Here is a 24,529-nt window from a genome sequence, read left to right as displayed (position 1 = left end):
AGGATCTGAACCTGAGGCTCAGGCTCCGAGCCATGATGAGATCCTCCCTCTCCAGGGCCCAACGGTGGGCGTTTATGGGTTCAGGGCGGAGGGCCCCCAGCCCTGGCTTGATTCGCGGGAATGCTCGGAGCCTCGCACAGCTCCAGGGGACCTCCACGCTGCCCACTCGGTGCCCCGGCCCTGGGTTACTCACTTGTGTGAGGCGTGAAGGAGGGGAGCCGGGTGGCCCCCTGGGACGCGGCAGGCGCTGGGGGCGGCATGGCGGGGGGCGTGGAGCGGGGCTGCGTCTTCACCTCGGCAGGCGAGTCGGGCATCGTTGCCGTCTTGTCCTTCCTGCCCACTGCAGGGGGCCGCAGGGAGGAGAGAAAAAGAGAGGCACGGTGAAGCAGGCTGAGGGGACGCGAGGGACCCACGCTGGGCGTGGACCTGCGCTGCGGGCACCCGGGGGGGGGGGGCCCGGCTCTGGGCACAGCCGGTCCCAATCCCAGGGCCCAGTGTGCCCCCGACAAGCCTCAGCTGTGCTGCGAGGCGGCTGACATCCCTCCCACCTGGGCGCAGAGGGCAGGCGTGGGGCAGCCCATTTCAGGTGGGCTGGAGGGCGGAGCTGAGAGAATCCTGGGTCAGTGGGAACGGGACTGAGGTCCTTACTGGGGGTGGCTCTGGGGGGGCTTAGGTTTACTCCCCAGCAGACCGGGGGCTGGGGGGCACCCCCAGGCAGCGGCTTACAAACACGAACTCCGTCAGCGTCCTCTGGAGGGCGTGTGCAGAGATGTCAGCCTCCCCACCCCGTTTCTGATGCCGCAGGTCTGGGGAAGGCCCGAGAATCTGCATTTCTCACAAGGTCCCAGGTGGGGGGCTGCAGGTGGTTGGACACCCCTCCTGGAGAAACCATGGTTCCCAGGGCCGCGACAGCTCTCAGATGTCAAAAGGCTCGCCCTGGGTGGGTGGGGTCTTCCCAGGAAGGCCTGGGAGGCAGACCCTCTGGGGTGGCAAACCCCTATTTAACCACCTGCTCGCCTGGGTAATTCACGCCGTTCTAGGCCTGCCACTCGATATGTGGTCCACAGACCGACGGGTCGTGTGCCCCTGACCTTGTCAAGATTTCCATGTGGTCTGTGACGCTCTGCTAAGGGTCAGGTGTGGAGATGTGCCAAGGCCTGGGAGGGCCCTGAGCCCCGGGGCCCCCACAAAGCAGGACCTGCAGGAAAGGGCCCCTGGGCGAATCTGACCAGCCACACAAACCCTGAGCCAGCAGCTGGTCATCTTTGCAGCTGGAGGACGGCGAGCCCCGGGCCTCCCCCTCTGTCTAAACTCGGGTGAGCCAGTGCCCGGGCAGGCCGGAAAACCAGAGAGGCAGTGGCTGGGATTTGGGGCGGCCCAGCTGCCTGAGCCGTCAAGGTGGGTGAGCTCTCCCTGTTACGGAGGCACCACCCACGCGGCCCCAGCCGCTGTCCCGAGCTCACCCTGCTAATGCCGATGGGGTCTCGCCAGGGGCTGGGGCTGCACACCTGTTAGCTGCCCCTATGCGTCCTCTGCTTCTCCCCCATTCCCCTCTCCCAGGGGCCCTGCAGGACAGGACGGACGCAGACACACATGTGCACCCGGGGCAGCCAGCCTCTGTGGCTGGTGATTAATACCGCCGACAGATGGCATTTACTGTTACCTCGCGCCCGATCCGCGGCAGCCTCCCCTCCCTCCCCCACCCCTCCTTCACAGAGCGGAGATGCCCGTCGGGGCTCTGACAGCCCTCTGCACGCCGGGGCCCGCGGGCTGACAGTGAAGAAGACCCCTCCCCGCTGGGCCCCCCAGAGCAGGGAAGCAGCCGGTCATTAGCGGCCACCCGGGCCACGCCGCACCTGCTGTCCACTCAGCTGCGGCCGCTGGCCTCCCTCCCGCTGGGCGCCCTGCCCCCCTGCAGCCTGCCTGTCAGGGAGCTGACGCCCGGGCACATGTGCCCTGCAGCTGTGGGGGACCGTCAACGCCGTGCCTGGCCGCGGGGCCGGCCGCCAGTCGCTGGTGACGACCAAAGAAGGCAAATGTGGCCGGCCACTGTGGGCCCTGGGCCACCCCTGCAGGGTGCAGACCCATGCCGGCCCGGCCTGGCAGTGAGCAGGCCCTGGGGCAGGCAGTCCCCCCGGCCGGCTTGGGGGCGGTTCAGACACGTGGCCGGCTCCACCTTGCCAAAGCCCTTCCACGCTGGGGGCTTCGTTCCGGCCTCACGCTGAGGACAAACGGCGCGGAGAGAGCCCAGGGAGCCTGCCGGGTCCGCGCCGCCCACCCCTCCCCGGGCGCTGTGTGATATGCACGGCCAGCGGTGGGGACCGCGGGCCCTGGCACCAACACAGCAGGTCCCTTGGGGCGTCCAGCTGGCGGACACTCAGCCCAGGGCCGCCCGCTGAGCGCCGAGAAGGGAAGAGGCCGCTCCCGCCAGCGCCCGCGACCTCCGTGGCAGAAAGGGAAGGTGAGGCCGCCCGTTTCCTGAGCAGACGCGCAAACGCTGGCGGCTTGCTCCGCGCCCTTGGCAGTCGCGGCTCCTTATTCTCGCGGGGGCCCCGGGGGTGGGGGTGCCGCGGCCAGCCCTCGCTCCCAGGTACAGAGAGGCGCGGTGTCTGCCGCGGGCACACGGGGGGCTGGGCATGCCCCACAGGGTCGTGCGGGTCTGCAGGGCTGCAAGGCCTGCCTGCCCCCAGTGCGCCATGTTCTTCCAGAGGCCGCGCGGGGCTGGCATGCAGACCTGGCTGCAGGGGGTGGGGGTGGCAGCCCTGGGACACAGCTGCGGCGTGCGGGACCTCCCGAGTCTCTGGCGCCTTGAGTCCCGGCTCTCTGCTTCTCACTGAGTGACCTGGGGGGTCCCCGCACCTCCCTGAGGCTTTATTTCCCGATAGAGGGGGTAGCAGTCTGCGCACGCACGCACTCAGTGGAATTCGGCAGAGGTTCATGGAAGGACGGTGCGCCAGGACCCTGCTCTGGAGGCTGCCGTCGGCACGGACCCCACCCCAGAAAATGACGGAGGCCGTCCGGGAAGAGCGGAGGAGGTGTGGCGAGGGGGCAGGAACAGTGTTTGTGCTGCAGGGATGTGCAGAGTGTTCGGGAGTCTCGGCGAGGAGGCGTGTGCAGGGCCCCCAGGACGGAGGGTTCGAGGGTCAGCGGGGCTGGGCTGGTGCACGTGGACCCGCTGTGTGGGCAGAGGAGCCGCTGAAGGCTCACAGGGCAGCCGGAGCGAGCCTCAGCTCGCACGTCCACTCTCCTGCCCAACACCCGGCAGCAGCCGCCCCTGAGCGAGCGGCTTCTTGCTGACCCAGGCTGCCCTCCTGCCCCGTCGGGGCCGCCGTCCACCGCAACGCTCGCCCCTCTCCCCGCACCCAGAGCACCCCGCCGGGAACGCTCCTTCCCTCTTGGCGGTTCCGCTCTGGCCTCACGTCCTCAGGCGACATGCTCCCACACTTGAGCTCCTCGCCCTCTGGAACGTCGCCCCGCGCGGGGATGACCTTGCCTTCTGGTCCACCTGTTTGCAGGGAGCGCGTGGGGCGGGGACGTCCAGAAGGCTGGGGCACTCGATGCCAGAGCAGGACGCAGGGGGGACGGGGGTCTGAAGGCGTCTCCCTGGGGTCTCCCTGCCTCGGGGCTGGAGGGGCCGGCCGAGCAGGGACAGCAGGGGGGTCCACTCAGGGCCCAGGCTTGGAGGGAGCTGGATGCTGCCCCCCAGGATGAGTCACTGCCCCTGTGAGCCTCACTCCTCGCTCACCAACTGCCCACCTCCCTGGTGTGTGGGACAGATCAAAGGGGACGGAGAAACGCACTTAGCAGAGGCCTGGCACCCACCACGGTCACACCGCAGGTGGCGGGGGCTACAGTCACTGTCCTTACCTATCATCTCCTCCCCATCCCCGAAGCCCCAGGCTGTGTGCGAGCCGACTGGCCCACAGCCCCTGCGGCCTGTCGGCAAACGGTAATGAGCTGCTGGACTGGGGCGGCCTTGTTCTCCTGCGCTGGCTTCCTGCCCTGCCCCCTCTCGAGGCCGCCTGCCAAGCCAAGGGCTGCTCCCTGGCCCCCTGAGACCCACAGCGAGGCTCAGACTCCCCACGGCTCTCACGGGCTGGTGGCCAGCATGGGACTGTCCGGGCAGAACCCTGCACCCATAGCCACAGGAGCTGGCTGGGCTCAGGGTGCAGGAGTGCAGGGGAGGGGCTCCTCCGTCAGATGCTGGGTGCCGGAAGCCAGTGAGGGGTTCAGTCCTGCTTCCCGCCAAGGCTGTGAGCAAGGCCTGGCTCAGCTCCCTGGCAAGGCCAGCCCCACCTGGAGACCCCGGGCAGGTCCTGTGAGGCCACTTGTCTCCTCCCTCCTTCTCAGGTCCCCTCAACGTCCCTGCCCAGTGTCCTGACCCCCATGCTCTGCACACAGCGGCTGGTAGAATCCCCATGCCCTCCCCCCGCAAAACGCACTGTCAGGGCCCTCTCATGTCCTGACTCCCCAGGGTCACCCGGCCTGGGAATGGCAGGCTAGGCCTGACCTGTGCCCTCCATCCCGAGCTCCGACTGTCCCCGCCACACCCACCCAGGCCTCTGTCTCCCACACTCCTCATTCTGGGGTGCTTCGAGGCTCTTAGTCCCACAGACCCTCCACCTGATGGTGGGGGTTCCCCTGGAAAAGCTCCCTTTAGGGGGCTCTGGTTAGGCAGATCTGGTCCAACCTTATAATGTTAATATATGATAATAAGGATATCCGCTGCTCCTATGCAGGGCCTCACACTCATTAGCTTGTCTACCCCTCAGGTCAGGAAAAGTGAAGTGACCCCAAGCACCGATTTTTATTAGGAATTCCACACGACAGGCTGGTTATCATGCCCATTTTTAGATGGTGAAGCTGAGGCTCAGGGAGGGCGAGTGACTTGCTCAGGTCTCAGAGCCGGAAGCACAGAGGGTGCGGGGCAGAGGGCTGAGCCCGGGCCCCCACGGCGCCGCCATCACCTGCGAGACCAGCTGGGCTCTGACCCGACGCTGCCTCGGAACGATGTGTGGGCCAAGCAGCACACAGGAGGGGCAGCTGCCTGGGGTCAGAGGTCCCTCATTGTGAGTCAGTGGCGTCCGAACTCGGGCAGATGAGTGCAAGGACCATCTTCCCAACAGCATGGAGCTCCTTCTGATCTCGGCACGCCCAGGAAGAAGAAAGGAGACCCGGCCACCAGCATCCCTGTGGCCCTCCCAGTGCCCTGGGCAGCCAGGGTGAAGGCACCGCGGTTCTTTCCACGCAACCCGCCAGGCCCAGCTTGGTGAGTGCAGAACCCTGCCTTAGCCAAGTGAGGGGCCGATCACGCAAGTGGAGGAAAGCTCGGAGTCTGGGGAAGGGACATCGAGCCCCGTCACCCGACGCCAGGGGTGCCCACCAGCCATCCTGGAGCCCGAGCAGTGTCTCAGCCCGAGGAGCAGCCTCGTGCTGATGCAGGCGGGGGAGTGCCGGGCCCCCACCCGTGGTCCTGGCTCAGAGGTAGGCAGACGGGAAGCGAGGGGCCCGTAGCCAGGGAGCTCAACGTACATGGAAAAGAACATTCCTTATGTGAAGGGCCCAGACCGCTGGCTTGTGTGACCTCCCCACGACCCTCGGAGGCCAACGGCACTCCTCTCCTCTTTCAGATGGGGAAACAAGACAGGCCAGGCGACCTGCCTGGCTCCCACAGCTGAGGAGGGGGCTGGCCATGACCTGGGCATCACTCCCACCGGCCCACAGCCCCACAGCTTGCAGGCGCCCTCCCGCCCCCTTCTGATACCCCATCTGCCACCCGCGGAGCCTTTCTCTGTGGCAGTCCCCACCGGCCTCCCAGAGGGCAGGGGGCCTACTGGCACTGGGCCGCTGGTGTCCTGGTGCAGGTCTGGGCAGGCAGCAGTCAAGGCATGTCTAGGCGTCCTAGTGAGCAGAAGAGCCAAAGGGGTCCCCCGCCCCCAACCTTGCCTCCCACCCTTGGGAACATTCCCAGACCTTGGCCTGCACGCCACAGGCCCATGGGAGACCCAGCATCTTTCCCAGACGGTGTATCCAGTCCCCAGCTGAATGTTCCTAATCCGTCCACAGAGGAAGCTGCTCTCCAAGCCGGGCAGAGCCGGTGGGAAAGAACATGGAATGTGCCGGAACAAGCCACCCCATCCATCACTGTCCTTGTCTGCCTGTGGTTCCCAGCCTGCCCTGCCTGGCTGAGAACTGGCCACAGCCCAGAGCTCCCAGCCCTGGGGTTCTAGAACCTTCTTCTGCCCGCCTCCAGTCTGCAAAGCTGCTGGAAATAACAAGCCTCTGCTTTGATCATTCAGAGTCTTGATTTCTGCTGGTACCTCATCTGACCCTTACAAAGGTCCTGGGAAAGTAGGAAGGGAGGGATGGGTTCCGACAGTAGGCAACCAAGCCACGGTGATCAAGTCCTGACTGCATGCTGGGCCTGGACCCGAGCACTTCACATGAATCACTCAGCTCACCCTGCAACAAGCCTATGAGGGGGGCGGGTGAGGAGACCCGGCCGCGCACCCAGGCCGTCTGGCTCCAGGAGCCACTCTCTCCGTGGGGTTTTGGGATGCAAGGGCCCTGCTCCAGGGTCTGCTGGCCTGGGTTGGACACAGCCCCACCCCAGACCCCTCTCCTGGAGCTGGCACATGGGCAGGGGTTCCCGAGGCCCGCAGGAGGCCGGGGAGGGGCCCCCAAGGTTCCGAGTGCCCCTTGAGTCCCCAGGATGACAGCGGTCAGCCTCGGAAGTATCAGAGCAGAAGGCTTTCCCGGGGCTGCCAGCGGGCGGGGCTCTGGAGTACAGCGCGGGGGTCCTGCACCTCCTCTGTAAAGGGCAGAACATGGGGGCTGCCCCCCAGCCTCAGGGTCCGCATCCGTACACAGGAGACGCAGCGTGAGTGTGAAGCTTGCACAGCGATCTCCGCGGTTCTGCTGAGGCCGAGAGGAGACAGATGTCCTCGACGGGGCCTGACTGTGTGCCTGCCCATCCCTCAGACCTCACACCTCCCTTCGAGGAGCAAAAGGAAGAGAAACCCCCTTCGAGGTCGTCTGGCCAGGATCAGCCTCCCTGTGCGCCCCACACCCCAGTGAGACAGATGGTGAGCCCGCCCTCACTGTCTCCCAAGAATGGAGGGCTCCACGTGGGGGCGAGGGCAGAGCCAGGGGTGGGGCCCATCTCTGAATTCCTAGCTTCTGCCCTTGGCCAGGCAGCAGGCCAATATTCTAAAACTCTGGCCAAGGTAAACCCATACGCCTGGCTTTCCTAGGAACCAGAGGGGCAGGCTGGCCCCTCTGAGACATACGTCCTACGACTGGTGCACCATGGCTCCCCTGCCCCTCAACCAGGACCCTGAGTGCTCCCGGCTCCTTTGTGCCTGGCCTGCCTGGCCTCGAGCCTACTCAGCTGCTCCTACCTCAGGGCCTTTGCACTGGCCATTCCCTCTGCCACGCATTCCTCCCCCCAGATTCCTTTATGGCCTGGTCACACCCTCTGCGTTTTTGCCCCAAGGTGACCCTCTCTCAGTAAGACCGAGTGCCTAGAACAGTGCTGGGCACACGTGGGTGCTCAATAAATACTTGCTGAATTACAAGCAGGACGGTCCACGGAGGCACAGTTCACTGAGAGCAGCCTCCCTAGTGTCACGGGCTCTCTTTAAGCCGATGTGGCTCCCGACCTCCTTCCCCATTGGGTCCAAACCAGTGTGGCCCACGGGGCAACCCGCGACCCTCCCCAAGCTGTCCGCACAGCCGCGGCCCCTCTGTGCCGCCTCCTTCCCAGCATGGCCTCCGGGTGGCCAAGCCCTGGCCTAGCAGGGCAGGACTGCCCACTCAATAGACGAGGACACCGAGGGCAGGGAGGTCAGGGGCTTCACCTGAGACCACAGCTCAACAGGGCGACAGAGCTCTGATCCCCCAATGACCTCCTATCACAGCAGCAGCCCCGCATCGGGCCCAAAGCCCCTTCTGATCACACCACCAACAGCACGGCCGAGCACAGGACGCTGGCCTGGGGACAGGCACGCGGTCTCCCACGCGGTCTCCCGAGGGGGCAGCTCTGTGGGTCAGGGCAGCGGCCCTTGGTTTGCAGAGCCGCCCTCCCGAGTGCTCAGTGCCGCCAGGGTCTCAGCGTCCACGAGAGGGGCTTGCAGGAGAGCCACGCAAGAGACAGGGGCAGCGGGCTGCGTGGGAAGATCCCCACATGACGGTCCCAACGCACGTGATGCGGGGGGGCCCCCCACCATGGACACAGAGTCACTATCTCGGAGGCCACTGAGCTCGGTGCAGGGCCTGGGCCAAGGGAGGCAGCTCCCAGCTCCCACAGGGCCTGGCCAAGAGCGGCCAGCCGGCCAGGTGCCCGGGGTGCGGGGTGCAGAGAGCAGGAGCCCCCAGACCTCTGCAAACATGGTCTTGCCCCTGCAATGGCCCTCCTCCTTCACAGCCACCCCAGTTGGCCTGGCCTTGGCCTGGGGAGCATCTTTCCTGGCCCCAGGGTCTCTCAGAAGCCTCCCTGACTGGGGGCCTCCCGTGGGTGCATGTGGGACAAACAGGAAAATCAGGCATGAACCCCTAGGAAGAGACACATTTCAGAAGGTCTGTGAGCAGCGACGGACAGGGGCCACCAGGCTGAGGGAGAGGTGATGGGGCTCGGGGGGCTGTCTGCCTTTGGGGCAAACCCAGGACAGTGGGTGACCCTCCACGTCCAGACGGGTGGGTCTGACCAGGAGGCTGGGTGCCCCCCCTACTCTGCTAAGGCCAATGTCAGAGGGGAGGCTTGTCTTTGATCCCCAGCAAAGCGACACGGGACGGTCACGGGGGTGCGGCCCTAATGAGTCCCAGGCGTTTCCCGCATCTGCTTTCTATTACGGCGTGCACCGCCCCCATGAAAAAGTCATGATACAAAAACACGGGGATTACTGTTTTCCCCTCCAGTGGTCGCGGTGGGCCTCCTGCCCCCGCAAGTGCTCGAGCCGAGTGTGTCCGTCCACAGCCTCCCGCCCCGCCCTCGGGGCCATCCCTCTGGCCCTGAGTCCGCCTGCCAACCCTTCCCCCTGCACGGTGCTGAGCCCCCCGGAATGCCTGCTCCCAGGGCCCTGTGACCCCCTGGGCCTGTGGGGCCGGAGGCAAGGGTCACAGGTCACCACGGCAACAAAGCTGGGCCGGGCGTCAGGAAACCGGGGTTCCCATCCTGCCCTGCAAGCAACTGCGAACTTGGGAAAACGACCCCAGCACATGTCTGAGCCTTGGTTCACCCGATGGAAAAACGGGGCCCGTAACTCCCACTTCTGGGGTGGGGGTGGTCTTGGACGAGGAACCCAGGAGGGCTTCCCAAAGTGGCAAGCCCGCCGTGGCTGCTCACGCCCGTCTCTGTCTCCTGGCTGGAACACCGGCGCCTTTTCTCATCTGGGCCTTGGTGCCCACACCTGCCATGCGGGGAGGGCAGAGGCCACCCTGAGGAGTCGCAGCGGGTGACCCGTGGAAAGCGTCCAGTGCACATGCTCAGCAAGCGGCGTCCTGCTGTACACGCGTGGGGCCCCAAGGAGGCCCTGCGCAGGGGTCCCGGGGGAAGGGCTGTCCTCCGCACGCCGGCCACCTGCCCAACTCTGATCGCAAACTGGCTCCCTTTTGCCGAGAGCTGCTCGCGCGCTAGGTCTGAAAGCCTCTGTCCTGAAAAAGCCACGCGGTGTTGTTAGGGCCCCAGGGTACAGTGGGGAAACCGAGGCACACAGTGGCGATGTCACCTGCCCTGGGTCACACTGCGGATGTGCCCACAGCTCTAAGGCTGGTGGCAGACAGAGCTCGTCCCTCCCTGTGGACGTGCGCAGAGCCCACCCACAGGGCTGACAGTGGCCTCTGTCCCAGGGTGAGGGGGTCCGCAGGAGAATGTCGGGCACAGTAAAGACCCCGTGCAGCCACAGAGGGGACACCGTGCAGCGGCCAGGCTGCTGACATCCCATCAGCAGTGAGAGGGAGCCAGTCAGCCTGGGTAGGAAGGTCCTTTCTATCACCGAGATAAACACAACTGGACCCGACACAACCTCACCCGAATGCCCCTCCAGCCCCAGCCCAGCGGTCCCCCCGGGCTGGGCTCACTCACCCCTTATGAGCTGGCTACATGGCCCCAGGCGGAGAGACCTCATCCCAGACACAGCGGGCCTGCCGGTCTCCTCCCAGCATCTCTGGGAAAGCGTGGCACATTTACACTCTACAGATGAACCTGGGCTCATCAAGACCTGGGAAGATGGGGCACGACTGTCCCCTTCTTGCTCTAGGCTCTGATAGGGGGCAGGCAGATGGAGGCTCCCTCCATGCCTCCCCCACTCCGGCTCCTTCCTCCTCCCTTCTTCCTTCCTGTCCAGCACTCCCGTCCTGCCGCAGGGCCTTTGCACCTGCTGGAACACTTCCCCAGATCTTCACAGGGCTGTCTCCTTCTCATCAGTCAGGCTTGGTTCAGGTCTCTCCTCAGAGAGGCCTTCCCTGACACCCCTGCAGGGCTGCCCCCTCGCCCCCACACGTCCACTACCTCACCTGAGTTGCTTTTCCGTGGAGCACTGGTCTGCACCTGCGCTCATCCCGTGTTGCTTCTCGTTCTTGTCTTTCTGTGCACTGTTAAGCCCCAGATGGAGCCCAGAACAGCGCCGGACACTTTGCAGGTCTGCAGCAGACCTTTGAAGGTTTGCTGACTGGCCTGCGAGAGAGAGCCAGCGTCCCCACCTGCCCTCCTGCCGCCCTAGGTCCGATCCGCTCCTCGTGCGTGAGCTTGGCTCCGTGTGGCGGGATGGCCCCTGGGCAGGGCTTGGTGGGGACCTGCCCCTGCCAAGTGGCTCCAGTTAGTAGCTCCCCTGTGTGTGCCGTGTGAAGTATCCGAGGACTGGGGGCTGTCTGGAGCCTGTCCCACAGCAATAAGCATGGTTATGGTACCCGGGACCTCCCTCCACCCATGAGGTGGATGCATCACAAAATGACCCAGGCCCCTTGCAGTGCGACCACAGCTCTTCCCATCTACTCGACATGGAGTAGACATCCCTGCCCTGCATCCGGGCCGGCCCTGGGACTTGCTGTGGGTGCAGTGGAAGTGATGTTGGCCAACTCTGAGCCTGGACAGGAGAGGCGTCAGCTGCGCCCGCTCTGCTGTCCAGCCAGCCGGCTGGAGGATTCCCGTGGGGCAGCCTCCAGTCGTGCGAGGGGCCCAGCCACAGTCAGCAGAGCCTCTGACCACAGACCCAAAAGCAAGCCCAGTGGGACCAGAACTGCCCGCCTAAAGAACTGTGAGCCAAACAACGGTGGTTATTTCAGCAGCTAAGTTTTGGGGTGGTTTGTTATGCAGAAATAGCTAACTGATACATTTGGGTGTTTAGAGCCACAACATGTGGGAGCTGGAATGGGCCTGCCAATCGCGCCAATCAGATCACACAGATGGCAAGTGTTAGTTGCCTCTGAGGCTCCTGCCTCTCTGCTCCTCACCCCTCCTGCGGGGGTGGCTCAGCGTGAACAGGCACGCCTACCTTAGGGAATGCATTCTCAGGAAACCAGCAAGGACACACGCAGACAGTTACCTCCGAGAACGTTTATCACCGCATTGCTTATGAGAGTGACAACAGGGGGGCCCCGGTAGAGGGCCCGTTAAGGAAATTCTCGGGTCGACGCAATACGACGCAGACTTAGAAATCGTGCTGTAGGGACATTAGCCGCAGAAACTGTTTTTCAGTATCTACTCGCATCATCACAGGCCCCACAGCGATTGCACCACTGGGTGCAGACACGGGGGCAGGAGCAGCAAGAACAGGAATACGCATCAGCCGCTTGGTCAAAAGGCCACACTGGAAGCCATCCAGATATCTATCAAGAGCTGACGGGGCCAATGGGTCGTGGTATACGAGACGGCAAGGGAATAAACCACCCTACAGCGGTGTGCACCGACACGGATGAAGCTCATGTACAGCGGAGCGACGGACACCAGACCCCAAGAGCACATGCCATGCAATTCCACGTACACGAAGTTCAGAAACAGGCCGAGTGGTGCTGGCCCCTGACTGTAGGACGCTGGTCGCCCTGACGGAGAGACCGCGAGGGGCCCAGGGCCCGGGGCAGCTCAGGCAACGTTCGTGACCTGGCACACTGTGCGAGTTCGAGCCGTGGACTTCCATGTGTGGTACTTAAACACCCACTAACTCCCAAAAATGAGCCCATGGAACACTATCTAATGACACAGGAGTGACCCATGCACATCAAGAGGGGACAAGCGCATGCAATTCTATCTTGAAAACAAACTCAGGCACAGAAAAATGACCAGACACGAACGTGACCATGGCACCTGGGTAGAAAGCGGTTAAGAGCCAGCAAGTTCTTTGCCTCTGTTTTCCAGAAGAGCCTGGGATTTTGGTTGCGCCACACAGCCCAGAGCTCCAACCACCCCAAACAAGTGGGGTCGGTGAGACCTTCTCAGACCAGAGCTCTGCTATAGTTCTGCATCCCAGTCTTTACAGCGTCCCAGCATGAAGCAAATTGTTAAAAGTCAAGGGAGGGTGGAGAGCTCAAAGCTGCTGGAATGAAAACCTTCCATGCTCTCCAAAGGGCTGCAAACACGATCCAGATGCTGGGCCTCCTCACCCTGTGGCTGGCACACAAAGGAAGCACATTCCTCGCCCAGCTGCTGGGGCTGCACGGCCAAGAGCAGTTCCCTAAGAGCTGTGGGGGAGGCACCCTGCCATCTGGCCGCCTCCTAGGGGGAGGGGCAGTGGGAGGAAGGGATACCCTCTTTGCCCAGCACTAGTCCTAGAGCTCTTGGAGTCCCCTCCCCTCCCCCCATGCATGCCTGCCACCAGGGGGAAGTGCCCATCTGCTTACTTGCACACCTACCTGAGTGTGATTGGGCTGTGGTGCCTCCCACAATGAATGTGGTGGCATGGCTGCCTGGGTGGATGGGTATACATAGAAAGATGAGTGAGTGGGAGGTGGGTGGATGGATGGATGGACAGGTGGATGGGTGGGTGGGTGGATGGATGGATGGAAGGACAGGTGGATGGGTGGATGGGTGGATGGATGGATGGATGGGTGGGTGGATGGATGGGTGGATGGATGGATGGACAGGTGGATGGGTGGGTGGGTGGGTAGACGGATGAGTAGACAGATAGATGGATGAGTGGACAGGTGGATGGGTGGGTGGATGGATGGATGGACAGGTGGGTGGATGGGTGGGTGGGTGGATGGATGGATGGATGGACAGGTGGATGGGTGGGTAGACGGATGAGTAGCCAGATGGATGAGTGGACAGGTGGATGGGTGGGTGGATGGATGGACAGGTGGATGGGTGGATGGATGGAAGGACAGGTGGATGGGTGGATGGATGGGTAGACGGATGAGTAGACAGATGGATGAGTGGACAGGTGGATGGGTGGGTGGATGGATGGATGGGTGGACAGGTAGATGGACAGATGGATGGACGGGTGGACGGACGGGTGGAGGAGTCTAAGTGTGGGTGGGTAGATGGATGGTGCTGTGACTTCAGCGTGATGCAGATGATCCCTTCCCAGGACGCTCACAGACAGATCTGTGCAGTAGTGGAAAGAGCCCAGCTCTGGGGTTGGACAGGTAGAGTTCTGCTCAAGGCCTCATCCCTTGGGCGGCCTTCAAGCCTCCTCACTCTGAGCCCTGGCTTCCTCATCTGCGCACTGGGGGTGATGTTGCTCTGACAATTAAGCATGTGTCCATTAAGTGAATGCCCCACAGCTGCTCTGCACACACACACACACACACACACACACCTGGCTAGGACAGAATGGGAGGGGGCCGGGGACCCCAGGAGGGTGCCTCACCTGCCTGGGGAGGAAAGTCAGCGAAGGCCACCCAGGGTAAAGGACACGTGCACTAAGATCCGAACAGGAGAGTCCAGTAGTGGTTTGTCTCCCAGGAGGGGCTGAGACAGAGTGCGGGGCAGGGGCCAGCACAGGCAGTCTGTGGGGTGTGACCCCAAGAAAGGTTGCACAAAACCCCTGGAACATTTTAAAGGTGATCTAATGGGGCGCCTGGGTGGCTCAGTCGTTGGGCGTCTGCCTTTGGCTCAGGTCATGATCCCAGGGTCCTGGGATCGAGCCCTGCATCGGGCTCCCTGCTCGGTGGGAAGCCTGCTTCTCCCTCTCCCACTCCCCCTGCTGTGTTCCCTCTCTCGCTGTTCTCTCTGTCAAATAAATAAATAAAATCTTTAAAAAAAAATAAAGGTGATCTAATATATATTCAGAGGATCTCTAAAAGGAATCAGAAGGTGCCTTTGGGGAGAAAGGGGGCAAGCCTTCCTTCTGTCTGCATTCCCTTCAAGCCAGCCACCACCCCTTTTAAACCACGCCCTCAATTTATTTTTAAACTACCTGCTAGCCACCAGCATCAGATGTCCCACCACGGAGGAGACGGTAATGATGAGTGACAGACAGGTAACTACCAGCCGGCACGTAAGTTAATATAGGGCTAACACTCCCACAGATTGCTCAGAAGAGGGATCGATGAAATCCAGGGAGCTCACGGGTCCATGGATGTCGGGCAGCCAGGCCGCCCTCTGAGGTGGGCAGTGCCACAGACGGCCCTGGACCCGCCGTGGGCTGGGGTGTCCAGTGCCAGAGAAGCTTCTAGGGAGAGGGGATGCTGCAGCTGGAGCCTGACGGCTGTGGGGTTTGCACACCTGGAGAGAGGCTCAGGGCACAGCAACTGAAGCCGGGCAGCTGGAGGGACAGCGGAGAGTGCTCGCGAGGGCGGGACGGGAGGTCCAGGCCATCTGTGGAGGGTCTGGAAAACCCTGCCAAGTGGTTAGGAGTCGGCTGCTGGCGGGGAGTCGCATGGAAGGCTTAACTGATCCCAAAAGTGTTTTCATTGTTTGAAAAACGTGCAAATTGGCTGCATATCACCTTGAACTCTCCAGAGGAAAGCTGCCAAAATTTTAAATAATAATGCTGCCCATATGAATGCTAAATAATAATTAGGGTCTGGCGCTTTATCCTGCACGTGTCCAACCGAGAGCCTTTCTCCTAAGTGGCAGATGCTGCTCCTACCAGCACCAGCCGCACAACGGCCGTGACCCATGTGGAGCCGCTCCACCTGTCCCTGCCCACGAGAGGCAGAAATGCAGACCGGACTGAGGCGCCAGGACACGGTGGCCTCTCGGGGCCTCACGGTCGCCTCCAAGGGGTGCAGACACCGTCCCCTGCCGACAGCACCCGAGGGGCCCCCGGAGACGCCCTGCAAGCAGATGCCCAAATGGGAGCAGGTGCGAGGAGGTGGCACTGGACGGGCCGGGGCGTGGGGACGCAGGTGGGCCAGCCGTGCCACAGGATAGCACTGATGCGCCCTCCCCACGGACGCAGGAGGGACCCGCCCCCAGGTGCGCCTGAGCTGCAGCGGGTCCGCCCGCACCGCCTCACCTCGATGCACCTGTGGGTCCAGGACCCGGGAAGGGGCAGACCTGTGGCTCTCTCAGCCCCACCCAGAGACCTGCGAAGACCCACCACCCTGGGGACAGCAGCCCCAGGGCTCCAGGGGCTCCTACCCCTGACATCACAGGGTGGTCCTCTTGTCTCTGCCGTCATGGGGGTCTGTGGGTTCCTGGCCGAGGTCACGCTTCCTCTGGCAGAGCCCCTGGGAAGGCAGGAGGGCAGCCTTGCAGGGACCTGGGCCCTCACTGTCCTCACTTCCCAGATGCTCAGAGAGGTTCAGGTCCTGCCTCCAGGTCACACAGCCCTGGAGCAGGGCTTGAGTTCCTGCTCACCTCCTCAGATAGCCACAGCTGTGGTTGATTTTATGATTGAACGCCCGCAATGCAGGAGAGGCCTGGAGGCAGGGTGGCCTCACACCACGTCCAGGAGGGAGGGAACCCAGCCTGTCTCCAGGCAGCTGCTGGTCACACTCCTTGGGCATCCTGAGCTGGGAGCTCTGGGACACTGTCTTCCCAGGGCCCTCTCCCTGGTGGATCCTGGAACATTCCATCTTCTTGCCCCAGGAACCGTCAAAATGTCCCAGAAATTCCAGGTGTACGTCACCCAGAAGGCACAGCCCGGACTCCTGCCACGAAGGTGCTGCCAACGGGCATCACACGTCCCGTTTTCAGTGCAAAGAGCTTTCCGTGCGTTCTCCGCGTACCTCCAGCCAAGCTTTCCCACCTGGTCACAAGACCCCCTATCTACCCACTTCCAGAGAAGTCCGCCTCGTGCCCGGGGTGAGCCTGTGCCGGGCGCCAGACGGGCTGTCATCGGCAGGTAGGGAAACCCTGCTCCCGCAGTGCTCCACCAGCAAGGACGGGGATGAGGAAAGGGGTCCCCTCCCCTCCCCAGCCTCTGTGGCCAGTCCTCGGGGAGCCCTCCAGGTATTTCCAGACACTTCCGTGAATATGGACTCCTGCGTGGGTTTACCCTCTAGGACAAGGCAAACACGGGCACCCACGAGTCACACTGTTCGACGCCCAGCCTTTCTCCGTGGGCGTTCTCCCCAGAGACGACCTGGAGGCCACGCTTGGGCTGCGGGGCCTCGGCCTCCTCACCTGGAGCCCTGCACCCCGGGGATAATCCACTCTTCCTCGGAGAGTTAACAGGGGATCCAAGCAAAAGCAAGCACGTATCAGGTTTACCACTGCTGCCAAGCATACAGTAAGCGCCAACTTAGGACCAACCTATAAACAGGCAACCCCCCAAGCGCTCGCGCCCTCGAAGGCGCTCCTGGGAGCTCTCCACGCGCGCTGGCTCGTCTTAGACCCCTTAGAGGAGGAGGACAAGGTCCAGCCCCTGGCCACTGCCCCCCCAGCACACTTGGGGCCCCGACGCAGCCCCCTTCTTCGCTGAGACCTCCTGGGACAACGGAAGGTTCTAGGGCTGTGCGCCGCGAGCAAGGTGGCCGCGTGCCGAGGACCCGAATCTGGACTTCCACTCCGTGTTCCTGAACCTGGTGCCTGGTGCCCACGTCGGAGGCACGGCCCCACCACCCCCGCCAGCCGCCAAAGCTGCCTGTGCAGAGGGAGGCCCTCCCCTCCCCCCCACCCAGAGGGGTGCCACCCCTGCCTGCCGGTTCGGGGTCCCCTGCTGCCCAGAGCCCCCTAGGGAGGCGCCACCCGCAGCCAGTGTCCCCACGACCTGGGAACAACATCTCTCTCTGCATTTAAAGAAAACAGCCTCCTCTGGAAGCAAACCTTTTAAGCAGATGTTTCCTCTTGGCATGAGCCTCCTGCGCCGCCCCCCGCCCGGCCTCCCTCGAGGCGGGGCCTGCTCCGCTCTCACACCGAGGCGCAGGGGAGACCAAGTGATTTCAATTCTTTTTAGGAAGGGGGAGGAAAATATTTTTAAAAATGTGTTTTACAAGCCTGGCTTTGCCATTGTTTATGTAAACAGGTAAATTGTTTCCTGCCTCAATTAAAAACATCTGCCACATAAATGAATGCCAATTAACTCATCCTGTTTTTAATTACTCTGTTAATTACACGCAGGCAGCGGAAAGGGTGGCTGGGAGTAGGGGAAGCCGAGTGCGGTCCCTCCCCCAGCTTGGCACGGATCCGGCATGTGTCTGGCTCCTGGTGGATGAGCGGGGCAGGGGGGTGGTGGCACGGCGCCAGCCGGGATTCCCCGCTCCAGCGCTGGAGAGTGGGCACCTCTTCCCGGGGCGCTCCGGCTCTCAGCAAGGAAGGAGCAGCCCCCTCCCGCATGCCCTCTGTCCCCACCACCCTCCTGCCCCCCAGGCTGCCCCCAGCCCCACGACTCTGCCTCGTCACGGGAGAGGGAGGAGGGGCCTTCAGGGCGCCCCCTCAGATCTTGGCCCCGTTTTGCTGGGGAGGGAGGCGGCCAGAGGGATGCAGGCCTGGATCTCACCCAGGAAGGCCCGGCTCGGGGGATCCGAGCTAGCCGCTGCTTACGGGCATTTGTCTTATGCCTGCCTTGCTGGAGCCTGGAGCCCGCTCGGAGTCGCCCCGTGGGGACCCCAGCCCGACCCCTCACCAGCCCTTCCGACCATCCCCCTCCACAGCCAACACCACAGTTTGCAACCATGCAGCCCTGCTGCCCTGTCCAGTCCCGCGTGTGCAGGAGGCGCTCAGGGACACGGCCGAGGACGCACGACCCTGCACTGACATAGGAGGACACAGCACGTCCAAGGTCCTGGGGCTCACACCAGCAGGGAGAGTTCAGACCCAGGACCGTCCACAGCCACAGCCACAGCCTTCGTGGGGCATCTCGGGGTCCACGCTCCACCCAGAACGGCACACCCCGCCTCCCACAGATGCGTGTGGCTATCGAGCAGTGGCCCCATCCCTTTCCCCGGGTTTTCTGGTTTGTAGATGCTGAGATGGTCAGAGCTGGCTGGCTCTCAGAGCCTGTCCAGGCTGAGGGGCCCATAGGTCTCCACCCACATGCCAAGTGCAGCCAAGTGGTGGGCATCAGGGCCGCTCGTGAGAAAGAGAAAGAGGCTGGGGGCTCTGGCTGACTCAAAGGGAGGGAGGGCCACGATCCTCTAGCCATGTCTGCCCTGGGCACTGGTGTGGACAGAGATTGATTAGCCATGTCTGCCCTGAGCACTGGTGTAGCCCAGTGGGCCTGCTCTCTGTGTATGTCAGGCCACCCCTTACTCCACAGGTGGGAAACCCGATGCTCACTGTGTTCTAGAACATTCTGCCTATCCTACCATCTGTGGGTGCCGCTGCCTGTCCTGGGGGGCCTTCTCGGGGAGGTGGGCCAACAATACACAATGGACAGGCCATCCCCAAGGGCAAATCCCTCCCAAAGCTGGGTGCCGGCTGGCAGCCCTGAGACGCTGGCTACAAGCCATGGCCTGGAATCCCGTCCCAACCACGGAGGGAGGACAGGGACACAGCCAGTGCTGAGTGTAATCCTTCCGACAGCTTGTGAGGTTGTTCTGTTCTTTAGTAACCATAAGGAAAACTTAAAACGTGTTACTCCGTCCAGGGGCACAGAGGGGTTAAGTGACCGCCCAAAGCACACAGCTAAGGACAGAGCTGGGGTTACGACCCAGTCCGGGCAGCTCCACACGGGCCCCAACCTGGTTCCTCCAGAAATCCCTGGTCTCCCCCGTTTGGCAGACGGGGTGGGGAAACCTACAGGAGCCTCCCAGCATGTCCCGGACATGCAGCAGCTGGGGAGGGGGTGGGTACAACCTTCGGGTTTGAGGTCCAGCGTGTGTCCGCCTCCTGGCCACGGGCTGTGGGCTTGTTCCTTTGCCGGCTGTGGCCTCAGCACTTCCCTGACAAACGGAGGGTGCTTGCCTGAGGATGCTGGGCTCTCTTACAGGTCTCTCTGCCTACTGCTTCCTGCTTGCCTCTCCTTCCAGGCTGACCTCCTGTGTGCTGTCTGGTGCTTCTCTGAGCTACTGGGGCCCAAGACCCCATTTCTCAGGACCCGCCCTGCATAATGTCAGTGGGACTTGCACCCTCAGACCTCAGCCCAGGGTGAAAGTCTCCTTCAGACCCTCTGCAACGTCCATTTCCTTCCCACACGCACCAGCCATCATAAGGATCTGGGCTGATGCTCTGGGGCCTTCTACCCAACGTGAGCAAGAAAATGCATCTAATAATAGTGACCTCATTTGGGGGCAGGGGGCTCCCTACAGCACGGGGGCGGCCTGGGTCCTGACGAGGGGAGTCCCGTTTTCACGCACGGACGCCGGCTCATTGCACAGAGCCTCAGCCTGTGTCCACGCCCAGCGGCTCTCTGGGGGCAGCCAGGAGGCAGAGTCCGTCCCCAAGGCCTGTCCCTCACTGGCAGCGCTGCTGGCCATGGCTGGTCCAGACGCGGGGGCCTCCCCCCGTCACGAGGAGGAGCCCAAACCCACTGGTTGTGGTTTCTCGCGGACACAACGGCAGGGAGAAGACCCTCGGTCCTGGCACCACCCCTACCCCAGGGCATGGGTTCAGGGTCAAGTGACTCCACGTGCACTCCAGAGAGGCCGTGGGGGCCGCAGAGAGGGCGGTGCCTTTGGGCCAAGACTTACCCTCTCTGTGTGAAGAACGAATTCGGGGAGGCTGACCTTGCCTGAAACTGAAGGAGGGGCTCCTCTGGCCCCAAGAAACATTTCTGCCCCAAAGTGCAGTGTCGCACTGTCTGCATCCCATGGTAAGACGGGCAGTGGGCTGACGCTTATACAGAGGATGGTCCTGGGAGAGCCAGAAGCCGCTGGCCAGCGGGCGCTCACTGGGGGCAAGCCCAGGGTTCGGCGTCCACACCTGCCCCAGCCCCAGGCTGGGCCGCTTCCGAGGGGCACGGGGAGGGCAGGAGCCTGGGCCCCGGCGCCCACACTGCCCCAACCCTGGGACGACGGCCGTGTCTGTTGGCAGCCGCCCCTGCCCCAGCCTTGGGACGGCGCCAGGCGGGCAAATGGGGCTGGTGCAGCCGGAACAGCTGTGCTGGGGGAGGCGAGAGCGGGGCCGGCCCGCCGCCTGCCTCCTAAGCGGGAACCTTCTGCGTGTTTTGACTCGTTCCACCAAATGGTGTCACAGAAGCTTGAGGGGACCTGGGGCAGGCTCCTGCTGAGTCAGAACAGCCCCCGGGGGGTTTTCTGAAGGGGTGGCTCCCGAGGCGGTGCAGGCCATCTCCCCTTCGACAGCAGGGAAACCCCAGGCTCAGAGAGGCCAGGGACGGGCCCGGGGCTCCCCTCCGGCCCAATGGGCTGGGCAGGGCCCATGGAGCACCTGGTGGCAGGTGCAGAGTCTGGCTCGCATCCATCTGGGGGCTGCCCTGCATTCCTGGGGCCGCTGCACCCTTGTCTCCTGTGAGCCCTCGGGCCGGACCCCACATCACACGCTCTGGTCGGCGTGACAATTTCCATAGTGACATATTTTAAAGAGACAGGTGGAGAAGGGCAGTGGGTAGAAAGACAAGGGTCCAGCCTCCAGAAGGCCCCCGGGCCCCACCCTCACCGGCAGGCTGCTCCTCGGGGTGAGGAGGGAGGAGGGAGGACTCCCTCCCCCTGCTGTGAAATGGGAATGATTGCGCCCGGCCGGCAGGCACCCTGAGCCTCCGCTTCGACCAGCACGGCAGCCGCTCAAGGCCCCGACCGGCCGGGTGTGAGCGTCAGCTGGGCTCTGGGTTATTCGGGCTCACACAAATTCCCCTTCCGACGCAGAGCTGGACAGACCTCTCCCTCCGAGGGCCGTGCGGGCGGCTGCTCTCTGAACATCAGTCTGCCCACGGCCGTGCTGGTTTCAGGGACAAGCAAGCCCCCCCACCGCGTCCTCCGGCCGCACTGCGGGCAAGGGGCCAAGCCCTGGGAAACATTCCGAGCAAGGATTTGCCGTGTGTCAAGGCCGGCGGCCTGTGGTCGGCCAAAGAGCTTTATTTAGGAAGGACCGGCGGGACTGGTCCGGGGGGGCCCCACGGAGAGGTTGGTTAAGCCGAAGGGTCCCTGTTGGGCCCACAAGCCACGTGGGCCTGGAGGCCTGCGGGCCGGAAGGTGCAGCTCCGTGTCGGGATCTTCCTCAGGAACAAAATGACCTCTGCGGCGTGGTCCCGAGGGTGGGGACTCAGGCAGAACCCCACGGGGCCACAGGACCTCCCGTACGTGCTCCAGCACAGAGCCAGGCTCACGGGACACAGGCTGTTTTCACGCCTCAGTATTAAAGCCGCCTCTGACCGGCCAAAGCCTTCCGTGCCCACAGGGCAACTCCCTCACCAGGCTCTGTCCCCTCCTGTCCCCATCCTGTGCACAGCTCCACCCACGAGTCCCCCTGGCTGGTCCTCACATGTGCTGGGCATGCTCCTGCCTCAGGGCCTTTGCGCTGGCTGAGCCCTATGTCAGTCCCCATGCTGGCCTCCACCAAACGCCCCTCCACCAGAGAAGCCTGACCTGGCCCAGACAGCAACCTCCGCCCAGCCTGAGGCCCTCCCTGGAGCCCCTGGAGGAGAAAACATCCCTGTCTCTTTCATTTATTGTCTGTCTCCCTCCAGAGAGTAGCAGCCCACGCGGGGAGCAGTCTGTCTGCTTGACTCTGGACCAGTGCCCAGCACACAGTAGGTGCTCAATTGTGACTTGTCAAAGCAACGAGCAAGCACCACCTAACCCTGGTGTTCTAACTGATGATGCGTCCCAGCTCCGTGCCACATGGCTCCAGGCCACCCGGGAGCAGCGACGCCCGCCGGGGTCAGTTTCCTGGGTGCGTGTGAGTCGGGGGGCCCCCTGGAGCCCGCATGCCAACCCCGTCGTGGGAGGTCAGGGCAGGAAGGAGGGACTGGATTTCTGCGGCACACGAGAGCTCCCTGTCTTCTGATCTGGAGAAATGGGGAGGAGTTAACCGTGCACCCTGGCCAGGACCTGGGGGTTCAGATTCCGCCCTGTGTCCAGACCGGCTGGGGGAGCGGAAGGTCCACCGGTCCTTCTGCAGGGGCCTCCCCGAGAAATGGCATAGGAGGGAGTTTGGCTGAAGACACACGCCCCAGCTGACCCCAGGCTGCCTCCCTGTGCGGCCTCCAAACTCACGAGGCTCACGGCCCTGGTCCAGGCTGGAGAGCAGAGCTCGGGGTGGGGAGACGGTGGAGCCGGGGACTGCGGCGAGAGTGTGCCCGCTGACGGGCCGCCCTGTTCCAACAGCTCTTCTTACAATTCGTCCCTCAGAATCCAGTGGAGGGGTTAGCCGTGTGCGGCCACATGGCCCAGCCATCCCTCTCCTCAGTGTGCCCCCCAGAGACCTGAAGGCACACGCCCCACAAGACAGGCCCACGAACGACACAGCACAGGACCCGCCACAGCAAGAGGGAGAAGCCACCCGAAGCCCGTGCGCTGGGAGGGGCGCACAAGGTGTGTCTACCCAGCGGTCAGCACTGTTGGTTCTGTGAGGAGGGACGTGTGACAGAGGTGACCACATGAGCAGACCCCAAGCACAGGGGAGAATAGCTAGCCACAGAGGCCACAGGGCGCACGACCCAGTCCACTGAGGTGGGAGCAGATTTGTGGTCATCGGGGCTGGACGCGGGGGTGGCAGTGAATCCTAGTGGGGACAGGCTCTCTTTGGGGGGACGACTGTGTTTGGGAGCTAGACGGTGGTGATGGTTGTGCTGAGGGCCATGGAGGTGTGGTACGTCAGCTCCTGCAACATTAAGTAAGATCCAGAAATCCCACTTAGGTGTACAGACAAGAGAAGGGAAAGTGGGGTCTCAAAGAGATGTCTGCACCCCCATGTTCACATCAGCATTCCTCACGACAGCCAAAGGACGGAAGTAGCTCAAGGGTCCATCGGCAGAGGAATGGTAAAAAAAATGTGGTCCATCCACACGGTGAAGTATCACAAGGCAGGCTATTTGGACACCTGCCACAGCATGGGTGGACCTGGAGGGCACGATGCTGAGTGAGGGCAGCCCGTCTCAGAAAGACCAACACTGTGAGATTCCACTTACACAAGGTCCCCAGAAGAGTCAGATCCATAGAGACAGAAACGGATGGGGCGGTGGGCAGTGGCACTGGGGATGGATGGAGCTCCAGTTAGGGGAGATGAGAAAGTTCTAGAAGCGGATGGTGTGGTGGTTGCACAACAATGTGAATGTATTCAATGCCCCTGAACTGACCCTGAGAAATGGTGAAGGTGGTTAATGTTATGCCCTGTGTATTTTACCACACCAATTTAAAAAAAACCCTACTGGGGAGACTGAGGCCAGGCAGGATGTGACTTCCCCACTTCCTCCTTCCAGCAGCCCATCTACACTGCTGCTAACACACGGTCAGGAGCCTGAGCTGAGTGTGAGGGTCATGGGTGTGTGACAGGGGCCAGGTGGACCTTCCTTCCTTGGTGGCCACGGCCTGACCTGCCAGCACCTCGAATGTGGAAGGACCACAGCCTCCCTCCTCCCAGGCTCTGCGTCCTTGTTGACCTGAGGGACCCATCCCTACAAGTGGGCAAGTAGGGTGGTGCCCTTGCTGACCCCAACTCTGGCTCTCCCCTGGGGCTGCAGGTATTGAGAACGAGGAGAATAGAGGCCAGGCCTGGGTAGGCTGGTGACATGGGGGCCTCTACCTCTATGTTCCCTACACCCCATATATGTAGCCATGCCCCAGGGGGTCTCATTGGGCTGAAGGCCTTTGTGATGTGAGGGTCACCAGACAGGGAAGGGGTCCAGCTAGCATCTTCAGGGGTCTAAGCCCCTTCTAGAATCAGATACAAAGCCCTCCAAACACATGTTAGAGTGAGGTCAAGTCCAGTTCACAGCCACCCCCTGACCTGTGTCCTCAACCTCAAAGCCCGACACTGTACAAACTATGACCTTGACTTAGAAAGAGAAATTGTGCCTACCCCAGACAGGGCCAGGTGCTCTGCTGGGTCCCTCGGCCAGGTATTTAACTACCAGGATTGCTGAAATGCAGAAAAGGAGGTTTCACATGGATAGAGAAGAGCCTGAAGGACCAGGCCACACAATATGCCGAGTGAGGACTAGTGTGTGGGCAGTGTGGTGACAGGCATCCTGGGACAGTCCATACAGATATGCTGACAGGTGTCCTGGGACAGTCAATAGAGATGTGCAATGACAGGCATCTTGGGGCAGTCCATGTAGATGGTAGTGACAGGTGTCCTGGGACAGTCCATGTA

General features: G+C 62.7%; 1 protein-coding gene and 1 long non-coding RNA gene across 9 annotated transcripts in view; one reads left to right on the top strand and one right to left on the bottom strand.

The window, feature by feature from the left end:
• CBFA2T3 (CBFA2/RUNX1 partner transcriptional co-repressor 3) overlaps nucleotides 1-24,529 on the bottom strand; it is an 89,753-nt gene that overhangs the window by 20,146 nt on the left and 45,078 nt on the right. For all 3 annotated transcript variants that reach the window (XM_035024600.1, XM_035024601.1, XM_035024602.1), the window contains exon 2: nucleotides 194-340. In XM_035024600.1, coding sequence (XP_034880491.1) covers nucleotides 194-340 — 147 coding nt within the window. The remainder of the gene's footprint in view (nucleotides 1-193; nucleotides 341-24,529) is intronic.
• LOC118023460 lies at nucleotides 1,984-10,613 on the top strand. Of its 6 annotated transcripts, none has more exons than XR_004682811.1 (5): nucleotides 1,984-2,461; nucleotides 5,127-5,269; nucleotides 6,067-6,316; nucleotides 6,871-7,085; nucleotides 10,599-10,613. It is a non-coding gene; the product is annotated as an uncharacterized LOC118023460 (long non-coding RNA). The 6 variants fall into 6 exon arrangements; XR_004682810.1 differs by lacking the exon at nucleotides 10,599-10,613 and adding an exon at nucleotides 7,254-7,553; XR_004682808.1 differs by lacking the exon at nucleotides 10,599-10,613 and adding an exon at nucleotides 2,886-3,035 and having other exon boundaries at nucleotides 1,988-2,461; nucleotides 6,871-7,557.

Source organism: Mirounga leonina, unplaced genomic scaffold (genome assembly GCF_011800145.1).
Source record: "Mirounga leonina isolate KUSES-001 unplaced genomic scaffold, KU_Mleo_1.0 Mir_180, whole genome shotgun sequence".
Classification (NCBI taxonomy): domain Eukaryota; kingdom Metazoa; phylum Chordata; class Mammalia; order Carnivora; family Phocidae; genus Mirounga; species Mirounga leonina.
The sequence above is the reverse complement of the archived record's forward strand: the minus strand, read 5'-3'. Positions and strand labels throughout refer to the sequence as shown.